Source organism: Neltuma alba, unplaced genomic scaffold, assembly GCF_004799145.2.
Source record: "Neltuma alba isolate B1F8T4 unplaced genomic scaffold, ASM479914v2 tig00002292_pilon, whole genome shotgun sequence".
Taxonomy (NCBI): Eukaryota; Viridiplantae; Streptophyta; class Magnoliopsida; order Fabales; family Fabaceae; genus Neltuma; species Neltuma alba.
Genome location: NW_021632810.1, coordinates 177,501 through 192,781, shown reverse-complemented (window position 1 = coordinate 192,781; position 15,281 = coordinate 177,501). Strand labels below are relative to the sequence as shown.

At 32.9% G+C, this 15,281-nt stretch overlaps 1 protein-coding gene and 1 long non-coding RNA gene across 2 annotated transcripts in view; both read right to left on the bottom strand.

The window, feature by feature from the left end:
- Nucleotides 1-4,417: 4,417 nt before the first annotated feature.
- Nucleotides 4,418-8,136, bottom strand: LOC114721508 (uncharacterized). Its single transcript, XM_028907329.1, has 6 exons — nucleotides 7,443-8,136; nucleotides 6,687-6,836; nucleotides 6,235-6,336; nucleotides 6,024-6,080; nucleotides 5,247-5,662; nucleotides 4,418-5,029 (listed from the first exon to the last, which is right to left on the bottom strand). Exons 1-6 carry the CDS (start codon nucleotides 8,134-8,136, stop codon nucleotides 4,418-4,420), a joined length of 2,031 nt encoding a protein of 676 aa, XP_028763162.1.
- Nucleotides 8,137-12,624: 4,488 nt separating this feature from the next.
- The window catches only part of LOC114721768 (uncharacterized), a 4,034-nt gene continuing 1,377 nt past the window's right edge, over nucleotides 12,625-15,281 (bottom strand). The window contains exons 2-3 of the long non-coding RNA XR_003738114.1: nucleotides 13,635-13,706; nucleotides 12,625-12,972 (exon numbers count right to left, since the gene is read on the bottom strand). This is a non-coding gene — a long non-coding RNA (uncharacterized LOC114721768). The remainder of the gene's footprint in view (nucleotides 12,973-13,634; nucleotides 13,707-15,281) is intronic.

The window sequence follows — 15,281 nt, the reverse complement described above, 5'->3', positions numbered from 1 at the left end:
TTAAATTCGGAGGTTTATAGAAAAGGGAAGGATCTGAAGATCATATTTATCGAGCAATCGACTGTGTGTGGCAGTGTAATGTTGATTGTAGTTATAAATTGGGAGGCTGTCTTAAGTCAATTTTGCTTATGCTTGAGTAAACCTTACGAAATTACTGGGATACTTGAACCTGTGTGGTTGTAATTGATGAGCTATGATGTTGCTTTATTGTTTTAATTTGAACGCACACAAGGTGTTTGTGAATATGTGTAGGAGAAGAATTTGATTGGAATAAGGACCTAAGTGCTCTTAATGTGTTAATAATTGTTGAAATTGAAGAGCATAGTTGTGAATTCTTTATGTTGAATATAGAAAGCTATGAATATGGTTCGAACTTATATACGCACACATATATATGTCTTTTATATGTATCAAGTTGGTACGAATTTAGAATGGCGGAATGCTAAAATAAATAATTGTGTTCTTTCCTACTTGGAGTTTAGGGGACTAAGAAAATAAGAGACTTATTAGGATGAATTATTAGTAAAAGCTGCATTGAGTGAATTGTTATGAAAATCCTTGCATAAGTTCTTATTTGAGTGTAACGTTCTGATTTTGGGACGCTGGGGAAAATGAGGAGCAAATTTAAACCAGAACTGTATGAACTGAAATAAGTTATATGTTGGGAGCACAGTAAGAGAGTGAATAGCATCCCATGATATTTTTTTTAATAAATGATATATTTTTCAATGTATCATATTTTAATTTATATTATCAATTTTAAGTAATATTTGTTGAAAGCGAGTTTGTTGGAATGATATCACTTGTTTGTTGAGATTTGAATGTTCAAATGAAATAATCCTTTTATTTATGGTCAGTTACTTGATTATTCTATATCATGTCATTCTTTACAAGTCTTTATGCATAAAGATTTAAGAGAAATCTTCTGAGATGATTTTTGTATAATGTTTTTTTTTTTATGTGAGCTATTGTTGATATAAAAGGATTTTGTTGACTGATGGAATTTGAAAGAAACCATTTGAGATTTTGTAAAACTTCATGTTAGGGTCTTTATTATAAACTTTTGTTGTTAAAGGAATATGTTTTCTATTGCAAGTGGCTAATCGTCCCCATGCATGCTTGAAACGTTTTGAGAGGACCAAATATAGAACCCTGGTTGCAAACAGTAATATTGTTAGCACTTGGTGCACCATATTTGATATCAAGCTTGCTTGTTATTTGTCTTCCGCGGCACTTGTTGTTCGTGGTTTTGATCATACTTGTTATTTGTAGTTTCGGCTGCACTTGGTATTCGTGGCTTTAGTCATGCTTGTTATTTGTGACTTCGATTGCATTGTACATGTGCATCATGGTTGACATTGAGCTCGTCTAATATTCGTGGTCGTGGGCATCATTCCCGTGCTTGTATTTGTTGCTTCGGCTGCTCTTAATGGTTGCTTGCCCTCGTAAACTGTGTGTCCACGCTTATTACTCATTCTGTTGAGGTACTCAACTGAGAAGGGTTTTTCACACTATTTCATGATTTGATTTTATAAGTTGTTTAAATATTTAGCTACTTTTGTATATCAAAAGGTTCTTTATATCATTTCTTGTATGTGTCAGTAGCTTGCTCAAAAATTTAAAATCAATGGTAAATCATTTTATAAAATTATATCTGTGTAATGTATTATATTATCATTTGTTTATCTTAATTTTATGGATGGGATGTTGTTTAGCAGAAGAACCATTTTTGGCCTCCGTTGACCCCGCATCTCCAATTGAATGATGAGGGGCTTCATTGCTAATCAAGCGTGGAAATCTATTTCCCTCCTAACAGTTTGGAATGCCAAGCAGCTTGGAGTTCTTTTCCGCTAGGCATTTGGCAACTTGAATGATTCCCGTGATGGTGGCGTATTGCCAAAATCATCAATAGTTTCTAGGAATTGTAGATTCTCTAACCCTATGTTTGATATGAGAGAATTGGAGGGAAGGAAAGGGGAGGAAAAATTTTGGCAAGCATGATTTAAAAAATTGGAGAAGTGGGGTTTTAAAATTTTGATAAAAAGAAGATGTAGGATAAAAGAGTAAGAAAATCTAATTAAAAACTTTCGACCCCACTTTTTCAATTCTTTAAATCAAGCTCATTTAAAAAAAAAAATTTTCTCTCCATTTCCCTCCTAACAGTTTCAGCAACTCCTCCATTATGTTGGCATGCCCAAACAAGGCAGCCACATGAAATGGTGTTTTCCCTGAAGCAGTAATCTTTGAGGTTAAGGCATTTGGCTCTTTCTCTAACAATGCTTTTGCACTTTCCCATTTGTTATCACGTATAGCTTTATACAGTGTACCTTCCTCTACAATCTCCCCCTAAGTGGGTGTCCTTCTTCCTCGGCTCTAACCGCCACTGCCCCCATTACTTCCTGTTCTAATAACTCCTCACCCCTAGTCTCTCTTTTTATCTCTTCCTTTATCTCTTCCAAATCCTCCCGGCCTCTTAATATTTCCCTTATTATTTGCATTTCCAAAGCTTCTCTCTCTTCCTTTGTCGTTGCAAGTGACCTCGCCATCTTCCTTGCTTATTTAAAAATTTGATCATCTGCAATATTTGTGGAGGGTCTAATGATATTAAAACAGGGGGAGAAAAACATAATGAGGGAAGGTCCTCATGTGCTCATGGCAATGGGGAAATGTAAATAATCCAAAATTTGATTTAGAGATGGCCTAGATTTAAAACTTTTAGCTTACGATTTTTTAAAGATGATCTTTTAAAAGAAGCATTAGCTACAAAATTATCTTTATTTTAAATTTTATATTTATTAAAATAAGAAGTTATTTAAAGCATAAGTAAAACTTGAATTGAATCTTGACCATTCAAAATTAATCTAAATGGTTTAGATTAGATGAGCATTCATGGAATGCGCTCCTGGAAAGAAATAGTGGTGAAGCCTCTTGTTAGATTCATCCTAAAAATATAATAAGATCATAATTATTTATTATCCTATTTCACCATTTTATTACATACAGAGATTATAGTGACCTCACCTGACCACTTTGTCTGCATCGGCATCTTAACAGGAGCGAATAATAAAGTCATTTTGGCTGTTGGCTGTGATCTGCCCAATCCCTATATTAGCCAAAAAGGCCGAGAAAGGCAAACAAACATCACTACATACCCACCAAAAAATGCTACTACATATATATTGCATTAATTAAAATATAAATAAGAATCAAATGCACTTACCAACCTTTGGTCTGCTTCAGTGATCAGTCTTCAAAAAACCTATACATACACACACCACACACACACACACACACACACACACACACACACACACAGAGCTTGATTTAGTTTCCATGGAATCATCCCAAGCCCCTTTTTCTTTTATAACAACTTATACGTTGTGCTTGCGTCTGCTTTCTTTTGTTTGCTCCAGTGGTTTCCCTAGTATGCATTTTAAAAACAAAAATAATTTTTTTTTAATATTAACACGTTGAATGAGATGTACACTGACATGCGAAAAAGTCTGTGTCACCTATAAAATTCGGGAAACGTTATCCTTTCCTCCATCCATAAGCAACCGCTTTAGTGATGCAAATTTTTTAAGGGTCTTCGGAATCTTTGTCCACCATCATATGCTGTCCTCCAAACGCAAGTTGAAATGATCGTATTCCTTTCCATTTTCAATTTTTCATATAATTTAAATATAGCGTGACATTCCATTGCCTCCTGATGCATGCAGCCCGCGAAATGGAGTCTTAGACGTATTTCTTACCATATTAATCGTACATTGATCTTGTATGAATTGTGCAATTCAAATAATAATGTCTAATTTGCCAAATCCTTAAGGATGTGGAGATTTGGTTGAATAACAAAGCTCAGATGCATCTCAATTATTTCCAACGAGAACAATGGTTCAAATGATAAATTAATTAATCTTGGGTAAAAGTGGATCCAACACCTTGATTTTATTTCCAAAATGCATCCTGATCTTATTTATAATGCATTCAACACCATTATTTTATTTTATTTTGTGGCGCATCTAACATTCTAATCTTATTTACAGTGCATCACGCACCCAAAAAATTAGAATGCTTGATGTAAATAAAACAAATAACATCAGGATGATGGATATACCATAAATAAAATCAGGGTGTTGGATACATCTGAGAAATAAGATTAGAATGTTGGATGCATGAATGTCTACCCTTAATTCTTTTGTCTTTGCCAATCTTTAATTTTTTTTCCCTCTTGCATCTGTCTTTAATATGTCTTTCTTTCTCAGCAATAAACAATTATTCAATGAATATTCTTGCTTAGCTTTTCTTTCTGGCGTCATGCCCACGAACAAACAACAACAACAAAAATTAATGAAAAATCCGCAAATCATAATCATTCAAATAACACAAGACTTGGGAAATCATCAATTACAACTGCTATTCATGGCCACGGCTTAACTTTCCTGTCGAAGATACTCCCATATGTCGCAAAAACAGAATGAAGAAGAAGAGGGAATTGTGAGAGCACGAAGAGGCATATGGGAACACTTGCAAGCATAATAACAGGGAGGAGACCCCACGAGTAGTTTGTATGCTTTAGTATGAGACGAATTGTGGAAAGAAAGGCTACTATCATGCCTACAATGGATATGAAAAGTGAGGAAAGACCCAAACTCAACTTTGTTGGTAAGGATTTAAGGAACTTTTGTTCAGAATAGTGAGAAGTAAGTATTGCTAGAAACATTAGAACCGAAGTTGAAGAAAAGAGGAGGGATAATATAGTTGAGAATATAAAAACCTTGAAAAATGACTGTTTGATGAGTAATGGGAACCCAAAAGTTTGATCATTTCCTCCCGGCACTGTAAAAGCTGCAGTAAACATAATAGTCACAATTAAGGCTCCAACAACAGAACAAGAAGATGCAGTGGCCTTTATCCAATTTTCTCCTTGAATCATTAACCCTTCATGTTTTTGTTTGAATAATTCTTCCGCCGTCATGCCATCACTGTTTCGTGCTTTCCTAATAGTAGTAGGTATTAGTTTCTCCACTTCCTGCATCCGTTCCAATAAACAATTAATTTCATTTGATTTTCTGCAAATCTAGATGCAAATGGACAGCAACTAGTTCAAAATATGATTGAAGTTCATCAAATGTCAATAACTTCTTTAATTAAATTAATAAAATCTAAGAGCAAAAGGACTCAGTCCAACTCTTACTTGTTTATATGATTATTGTAAAAGATAAAAACAGTTTCTTTTTTGCCCTAACCTTAAACCACTGCAGTTCTCTTTGCATCTGCAATGTTGGCCCGCGGATGCGGTCAAGAAGGGAAGCAGGAGCTTGGGTAGCTGCAGCATGTAGCAAGCTATTTCCATTTCTATCTCTGCTTGAAGCAAAAACGTCCTTGAAACGAAGCCCATGGATGAGGCTGAAAAACCTAGCTTGTCGATGCTCAATGGCATGGTAGAAAATGTTTCGATATGAGTTATCTCCAATGAGCAAAATTTCAGGATTTGCTTTTGATATCTGAACCACGAACTCAACATTCCCTTCTTTCGCTGCACGAAATAACGCATCTGCAACAGTGATCACTTCATCTCTTTTGCTTGCATTCTTACAAACTAGCCGAACAATTTCATTTGCTTGTGCATGCAGTAACTTGAGCTCTTTTAATTTCTTGATTCCTAGAATGATACGCAACACGACTTTTTTGTTAGCTGAGTTGATGAGAATCAATATCAGTATATATAAAATAATATACTCCCTCTTCTTTTCCTTTTTATAAACATCTGATAATAACTTCACAAAAATTAATGTAGTTCAAATTAGTTATCTCTCGTAAAATATCAATATTATCCTCAATAAAAATCATTAGTAGGAGGAGTTTGGTTTATTAATTAGGAAGTTTTATAACTATTTAGGCATAGTAGGGGGAAATTTAAAACTTTTTAAACAACACATACGTTTATGTTATACATGAAGTATGCTAGAGGTGCTTGTAACAAAAGGACCGGAGGGAGTATTGGTTAGAAGAGATATGCCTACCTACAAAATTATAGGCGGAGAAGATGAGCCGTCGAAGCAAACGAGGTCCTGCTGCAACTTAGAAAAAGGGAAGAAGGAAGAAACAAAAACTCAGCTTATAGAAAGGAAAAGGTTAAAACAATGTTTTGTTTCGTGTCTTTTTCTAAAAGAATATTTAATTAGAGATGAAGAAACCTTGAATTAAAAAAACAGACACATTATACTGTTCTACCTGCTGGCCCTATAAGCTTTCCTTGTGCCTTTTCCCTTGTGTCTTTATGATGGACAGGTAAAGAAGCACTTTGGAAACTTGGAGTTGAATTCGCATCTATATCTAGCACATCAGCAAACAAATAGAGAAAAGACTAAATGTCATTAAATATATATATATATATATATATATGGAATCAAACAAGAAAACAAAAATTGTATAGTTTATGAATCCTTTTGCCAATATTATTTTAGGTAAATTTATTAATTAGTCTATTGTTTAGTGGCAAAATTTTATCTTTTATTAGATTTTCATGGTATTCCCAGCAATTCTGTGGATATATATTTAGAATAATTGCGCCATATAATGCTGCTCCCTCGAATTGAAACAAAGGCAAAAATGTAAATCTAATAGTATAAGAAGAAACAAAGAAGATATTAATTAGAAAATATTTAAGTAGTGATGATACTGACAGTCATAGATCCATCGTTTCCAAAAGACAAGTTCGCTTGGGCTAGGCATTGTAGAATTCATAGTTGCGATTCCAAAAATTGGCTTCCAATCCTCGTTGTCCGACGCAAAAAGCAAATCTTGGCATTTACTAAGCAAGTGATGAGCAATATCTGTGTTTTCACACAATATAATGAATATTTGTCCATTACATTAAGATAATACTCTATGCGACTGAATAACTGAACAAAAAGTAAAAACAAAAACAAAATATAAACTTGACAGTGTACATAATTAAAAAGAGTATTCTACGAAAACAAACACATATTTATGACAAATAATTATTTTAACTAATTTTTTTAATATATGAAAATTAATTGTATAGCTCTTGTATTAAGAATTAGAGGGAGTATCATAAGACCATTTCATTGGTATAATATCATTTTAGTTTGATATTTCCTAATTAATTAAACAAGCTCCTTTGATTAATAAAATTTATTCAGTTTGTCTAAAAATTTTAAAAGTATTAACTAATTTGATGATTTGAGTATTAAGATCTCAGTTCAGTTTTTCTCCCAAATTTATAATTTTTTTTCCAAAAATATCAATATCATTTGCACATATTAATTAATAAATAAATTCCAATGTCAATGATTAAAGATGGTATTTTTAATAAATCAACACATATTTTTTACAAATAATCAACTTAACTAATTGTCTTAATCCCTATAAATTCATGTTTTAACTTGTATATTAAGCAACGGGGGAATAGTACGTACCAAAACATTGTGTTTCCAAACAACAACGAAGAAGAGTAGGACCAAGAGGGCGATCGTCGTTAGGTTGGAGGTATTCCAATGGAGTTTGAGAATAAAGATAATTTCCCATTTCACGATGACCAATGAGAAGAGCAAGTGTAGCAGGAAGTTCATTGGTTGAGTTTGGAATGCCAAGCAGCTTGGGATTCTTGTCCACTAGGTATTTGGCAACTTCAATGCTTCCAGTGACGGTGGCAATTAAAAGTGGAGTATTGCCAACATCATCAACAGTTTCTAGGGATTCTGGGTTGTCTAACAATTTCAACAATTCCTCCAATATTTTGACATGCCCGAACAAAGCAGCCACATGAAATGGTGTTTTGCCAGAAGCAGTAATTTTCGAGGTTAAGGCACTTGGCTTATTCTCTAACAATGCTTTTGCTCTTTCCCATCTGTTTTTACATATAGCTTTATACAATCTGTTTTCCTCTGCATTCTCCACCTCAACTGTGATTCCTTCTTCTTCCTCGGCCCCATCCGCCGCCTCTGCCGCCCGTCTTTTTTCTTTCTCCTCAAACTCCCTCTTTGCCCTAATCTGTCTTTTTAACTCTCTTCTGATCACGTCCAAATTCTCCACTCCTCTTAATATCATCCTTGTTATTTGCTGTTCCAAATCTTCTCTTTCTTCCTTTGTTGTAGCGAGCGACCGTGCCATCTTCCTTGCTTTTCTTAAAATTTGATCGGCTGCAATATTTTTATGGAGGGTCTAGTGGGGTGGATAAACAGAAAGAGACAATGGATTGTTTAAGCTTAAAAATTAAGCGGTTTTTATAGAAAGCGATATACCATATAAAAATCTTATAGAAGACGCGTAAAATACTATATGAAGATTTTGTAAAAAGCAGACATAATTTTGCATTGGATTACTATCATAACAAGTTATTATTATTTAGTCATTTTAGATTTTAAAATATCTTTAGCCATAAAAAATAATACATTATTTAATTATTTTTAAATTTAATGATATCCCCTGGAAGCTGCTGGTTTTTTTAATATTTAAATATTTTTAAAAGTTTAGGGTCTGTTTGTTCAAGTTTAGAAAAATACTTATGAGATGAGCAGCCATCACTCCATTACATAATTTGAAAATAATACCTTCTTTTAAAAAGAACATACATAAACAAAATCTTGAAAGTATTTTTAAAAAAAAATTACATTTTTTCTTGAAAAATGCTTTAAACAAACAAGATCAACACAGATAATTATGTTAAATTATTTTGATAAAAGAACCAGTACGGATAAAAACAATATACGCGCATTCGTGCAGTCCCTCCATGAAAAACAAAACAAATGAATAAAAATAAAAGAAGAAGATCGTTTCTCTATGGTCAGTTGATGATTATTTACATACACTGGCTATTCACAGCTGAAAAATAAAAGGCTCAATGACATGAAGATTGAGTTTTGTACGGCAAAAAAGTTTTTGCATAGTGACCTGACCTGGCACCCGAGACCGAGCTAGAGGCATGGGCATGTGTACAGGCATTTTGGCTAGTGACTATATATGGTGAGCTTAATCCCTGCATTATTATTTTGTACCCATCAAACCAAAATTGGAACAATTTAAATGAGTCGCACAAATATCACTATATACACACCAAAACATATATGACTCCTATATATATATATATATATATAGGAATCAGATGCACTTACCAACTCGACCTTTGGTCTATTTCAGTGATTAGTCTTCACAAAAACTAAGCATACATTTGAGTTCATCACACCACCAACATATATATGCAAAAAACTCAGTGTTAACTGTAAAATTCTTCAAACTTTATCCTTTTCGTCCATCTATAATCAATCGCTTTACTAATGCCAATTTGAGGGGAAAAAAATACTCAAATATTATATATCCTTCTTGTTTGCTAATTACTCAGACCTCCCCTCTAATTTGTGTGTGTGTGTATATATATATAGAGAGAGAGAGAGAGACCTTTTGGATCTCGAAAGAGGCCATTCCTTACCTAAGAGTTACTATTCACCTTAATAGCTGCTTCTTTCCACTAAGTTGAGAGTTGGATAATGTATATGACATATGAACTGCGGAATAAATAGAATGAATACATAGTGGTATATAGTGAGAGGGTGAGGTATAGCCAAATTTTAGGGAGATTGTAAAGTTGAATATTTAGTTTGTATTCATCCTTACATATATTTTAATTATTTTATAACAAGAAACCATATATACCTGATTGCATTAAAAAAAAAAAGAAAAAATAACAAGAATGAAATGCACTTACCACTTGTTCTTTGATTAGGCCTCCACAGAAGCTATATATTTGCGTGTACAATTGAGTCCATCCCACCAGCAATTTATATTGCATAAATGGAACAAATGTTTGCTTGCGTTAGTTTCCAATGAATCATCAATCACTTCTTTTTTTTAAAAAAAAAAAGCTCTTAAGTAATTTAAAAATATTATTAGCACAGAGATATAAAGTAAGATTCCAACATTTACAATACTATATTTTAAAACATCCACGCTTTCTTTCACCCAAAAAAAAAAAAAAAAACATCCCAGGTTCACGATATACCATGAACAATATATATTAGCTGCATTATCCATAACACACACAAACAGCATGTCTCGACTCAAACTCTACAATACACACACCATATAATATTAAACTGACACACGACACATGGCAGTACAGAGCTTTTTTTCTTCTTTTTTTTTTTTGGCGTTTCATAAGTGACTAGTTTATTTCATCTGAGGGGGGAAAAACTCATTTTGCACCATGTTTCTTATTCCATTCAGCTTGACTATTTCAAATATTTAATCGTTCAAGAACACACAAACATATACAATATTTCTCCTCCTATCAATTATTATTATCGTTGTTGTTGTGTTGATAATAAACCATAATTACTACAAATTCAATTAATGGGGGTTAGGTCTAACGAAGAGTTAGTCAGTGCTTCAAACAGGCCTCCAATAAGAGGATATATACCTTTGCTTAATTAAAAAAAAAGAATTAATACAAATTCAAGCAAGATCGAGCCCTAGTTGGGAGAAAGCTAATACTAACTATATACACATCGATCATCTTTATCTATGACTCATGAGGTGTTATTTAATGGGTGTTAAAGTCCCATACTATTCAACTTAACCGTCGTTTGTGATAAAATTACATTATTATCTGAACCAAAACTGTAACTGTTATATACATATATGCATACGCGCGCGCGTGCGCACACATATATATATAAACACACACACACACACACAAACGAGATGCACTTACCATTCCTTTCTTCGACCTCCACAAAAAGCCCATCTCACCAGCAATGTAATATTGCAGTGACGGAACATGTGTGTGTGTGTAGTAAGCTTGCTTGCGTTTGTTTCCAAGGAATCATCTATCACTTTATTTTTTCCTCCGAATCGCGTGAGAGGTAAGAGGAACTAAAAAGTATCTAACAATTAGAACTTAAAGTAAAATAAGAGAAAGTAGCAGAAAATGTCACACAAAATTAATCTGCCAATGCGAGAGACAAAAAACTTACAGGAAACAGGCAGAAAATGTCACTATGAGAAATCGAGTTTACAAGATCAAATTTCTTAAAAAAGGAAAAGGAAAGAAGAAAAGAAAAAAGAAAAATACCGGTTGGGGGGGGGGGAGAGGAAAAAGTTCTAAATATATATTCCTCCTGAAGTTGTTATAGCTTTCACTTTAGATTTTGTTATTGTCTTTGGAGCAAGCTGTCTCATTTTGTAATGAGGAAATATGAACCCGTTAGGCATATAAATTGAAATTAATTATCTGGTACAATATCAATCATTATTTGAATAGTCAGTAAATATATTTGATAACTGTAATACACAAAAGTAAAATAATTTCATTACTGCTTAATTATTATTTATCATAATATTTTTCGAATGTAAAGGGCTGATTTTTTTATTATTAAAACATTATTTAAAAATTGGAATATACTTTATAACGTTAAAATATTTTCAAATTCGAATAAAAGGCATCTTATTCGACTTTTCTCCTATGGCCAAAAAAAAAAAAAAACTTCGCCATCTCCGGCTATGTGGCCTCGGTTTTCATCTGAGAGTTACACTGAGAAGATTCAGTAGTCGATACTTTCTGGATAAATTCGTTGGAGTATTTGGGTGTCCAGGCGTGTTGTGAGCTCTGAGACGCAACTTTGAACCAGGATTATCATAATGCTCATGATAGGTTTTCTGGGGCTTGTTTGGACGAGGACCTAATCGAGAGTTGTGCCTTCTACTCCAGCAACTGATTTCGACCATTTCAAAACTTGAAGTGGATAGTTCCGTCCTTAATTAATACTCCATCCCTTTTTTATTATAAGTTTCCACTAACCAATTCATACATAACGAATAATTAGTTAAAATTAGTTAAAAATAATAAATTGGTTAAAAATATACTTTTATTTCTAAATATACTCTTATAATAAATAAGAAAAAAGATGAAAAAGAATGTGTAGAAAAATGTGATAAGAAAAATTATAAAAAAAATAATTAAGGACAAAATTGAAAAAAAATACATTAAATGTTAAAACAATTACCAAGTTGAAACTTATAAAATGAAACACACTACTTTTTAAATTTGAAAATTATAAATAAGTTTACGGGACTAACAGGCATGGTGGTCGCGAGTGTGTCATTTGGAACAGAGAGGGAATATGAATTTGTGCTACAGTTGCAAACTTAAAATAGTCCTTCCAGCTGTTGCTGGGATGATAGGAATTATGCATACATGTACTCAACCTGTGCTGGTCTGGTGTAGAAATATAAACCCCTCTTGTTTTTTTTTAAAAATCGTATAGAAGCCATTGATTTGATAACTAGAGGGTGTGATGGTAATTAATCAGCCTTTCAATTCAGCCCCCCCACAAAAGAAAATAATCAGCCTTTCATAGATGTTATTGATAATAGTAGTCTGCTTGTTTGTAACATCCTACTCTATACATCCAGATGAAAGCAAATTTAATAATTATGTTTTAGAGTTGCACTAAAAAAGTGGTATTTTTAAAACTTTTTATCTACTTTGATTCTAAATTTATAACTTTACATTCCTGAGAGCATTAGGATATGAAATGAGAGCCAAATTCAATCTTTAAATACCTGCTAGTAATTTCTATTTATCAAAGCTGTATAGATCTTACCTTTGAAAACTCTGCTTTTTTGTTCCAATTATAATCAATCATGTCTTATAAGCACTAATTCACTCATATCACAAATATATTATTAATATATACAAATATATATTGAACCCCAGCCATATTAAAACTACCCCCAAGTACTCCTCCCTATGTATGTACATACAAATATAATAGTATAATTTACATGATTCATAAATAGGAAGAAAATACAAACACATAAAATATCACGAAAGGGAATATAAACACATAATGTATTAATTTTTCATATTGATTAACTAAATAGCTAAATTCTTCTCTTCTACCTTAGCCGTGCTCTCACCAGCTTCTCTTTCCCTTTGGATCAATTTGGGCCCTATGGTCACATAGAAGATAAGGGTGAGATTCAAAAAATCCCAATAACAATAATCATATTTCATACATTATGCATGGTATAAAATTGAGCATGCAAAACAAGCCACAGATAACAAGATTTTACAAAATAACTAAACTAAACTGAATAACTAATTGAACCATATTTATTGTCATTTAACTGAATTTTATATAACTATTGTTGAATAACTAAGTAGCTGCATAACTAGATAACTGAACATATCCTTGATTGTATAACCTGAGCAACTAAGTAACTATGCAGCTGTATAATTGAATAACTGAGTAACTGTACAGCTACTAATTGATTAACTAAATAACCATGCAGCTCCACTGATTAACTAAATGTGTACTTGCTATCCGATCAACTAAATCACCGTACAGCTGCTATCTGATTAACTGAATCACTGTACAGCTGCTATCTGATTAACTGAATAATTATGCAGCTGCCATCCGATTAACTGAACAACTGTGCAGTTGCTCACTAGTTAACTGTTAAATGCACATATACTGGACAGTGAAATACATGCACATGGTCATGGCAATAATTGGTAAAGCAATTTACATGTTTTCATGCTTAACCATAGCATTATGGTACAAGTAGACATGCAACTAAAACAAAATATGCAAAATAATGATTAAAGCTACCTTCCGCTTGCTCTCTCATGCTGGTACCATGCTTTGGGTTTCTTCTTGGAACACAGTGGCAATAATCAAATCCTAACATTACACATATATGTACAAGGTAAGTCAAAACTCGGGCTATGATTAACCCATAACTAAGTAAATCTCCCTATGACCCCTACTCAGGCACACTCTCCTCCCAAAGTGGTTGGTTATCTTATACAAAAACTCCTGTATTTAATCTTTATATTCTAAGGGTCTCTAAAGTCTTTCCTTTTCTTAGGCTGCTCTTAACTTCTTAATCCACTAGAATTTAGTTAAGGGGATAAGATTCAGCTTAATTATTAACTCTTCATGCTTCTTGAATAATTGATTAGCACGGAGGAATGCAAAACAGGCAAACTCAAAATCATCATTCAAATTCCCTTCAATTACATAGTCATATAGAACATTAGCCTAACCTTTAGAGACATTTTAAAAACAATTTCAAATCAGCCCCTAGGCTTTAAGTTATTCTTTATGCACTTCACACACATGGATACCTACATCAGTATGGACATATACATCATATACACATATTCCTTTATCCACAAACATTTCCACATTCTTCATTAGCATTTTAGGATCTTTAATCTGATTCAATATTATAAAGTATCATTCACCAAATGGAGAGCATATAACAGCCAGTATTCGCACCTTTTAAAGCCCTTAAATCATCACTTACATGTTTATAAGGAAGATTTATATCGCAAAGACACTTATTCTAAATGATATTAAACAGTAACTCACAATTATAACTTAATCATCATTCCGATAATTCTAAACATGGTTCAAGTATCTGGTAAGAGTACCTATCATGAGAAGGCATCAAATACAAATTCAAAACTGATTTTCCAGCTTCAACTTTGAGCTCATAGGTTTTAAAACAAACTAATTCAAATAGCCACCATCATAGTCCAGCACTTAAAGACAATTCATCAAGCCCAAATCGGCTTTTAATCCAACCACATATATGCATATACATTAACACAAGGTTGCGGTTTCAAAAATTATTTCCAACTTTATAAAATCCTCTTCTGAACATAGTAACAAGTTCAAATTCAACAAAATTCTTTTCCATCCAAGTTACATTGACCAAAACAGAGGAGTGAGATTTTTTCATAACATTTAGCACTATAAAATCTGTTCATGCTTAATTCTCCAACTTATTATCACTCTAACTCATAAATTTTATTCAAACAGTAAGCTTTTATACAGTTTCAAACTTCCGTATTTTCAAATTCGTTTAGCTCCCAATATATTGCAACCGATAACACTTGTAAACATTGAATACCCAGGATTTTGACACTTCTACATATTGCCATATAATGAAAACGAAGCGCACACACCTGAAACAATTATGCAGCATTTAGAGACATTAAACAGTAAAATTCGCAAAAAGAGATATCAAACAGAAAATTATAATTAATTTTGCAGCCCCAAAACTCAAAATTTCCACCACACACATGTACATATTTTCAGATTCACTGCATAGTCTTTTGAACATTAATATATCAGCTTTTAAATTTCAAAATTCGAATCCAAAAGCCCCAAGCATCAACAGCAACATATATATGTATGCATATAATCATCATGTTCTTCTATTATTCAGATTTCCATTTCAATTTTCAC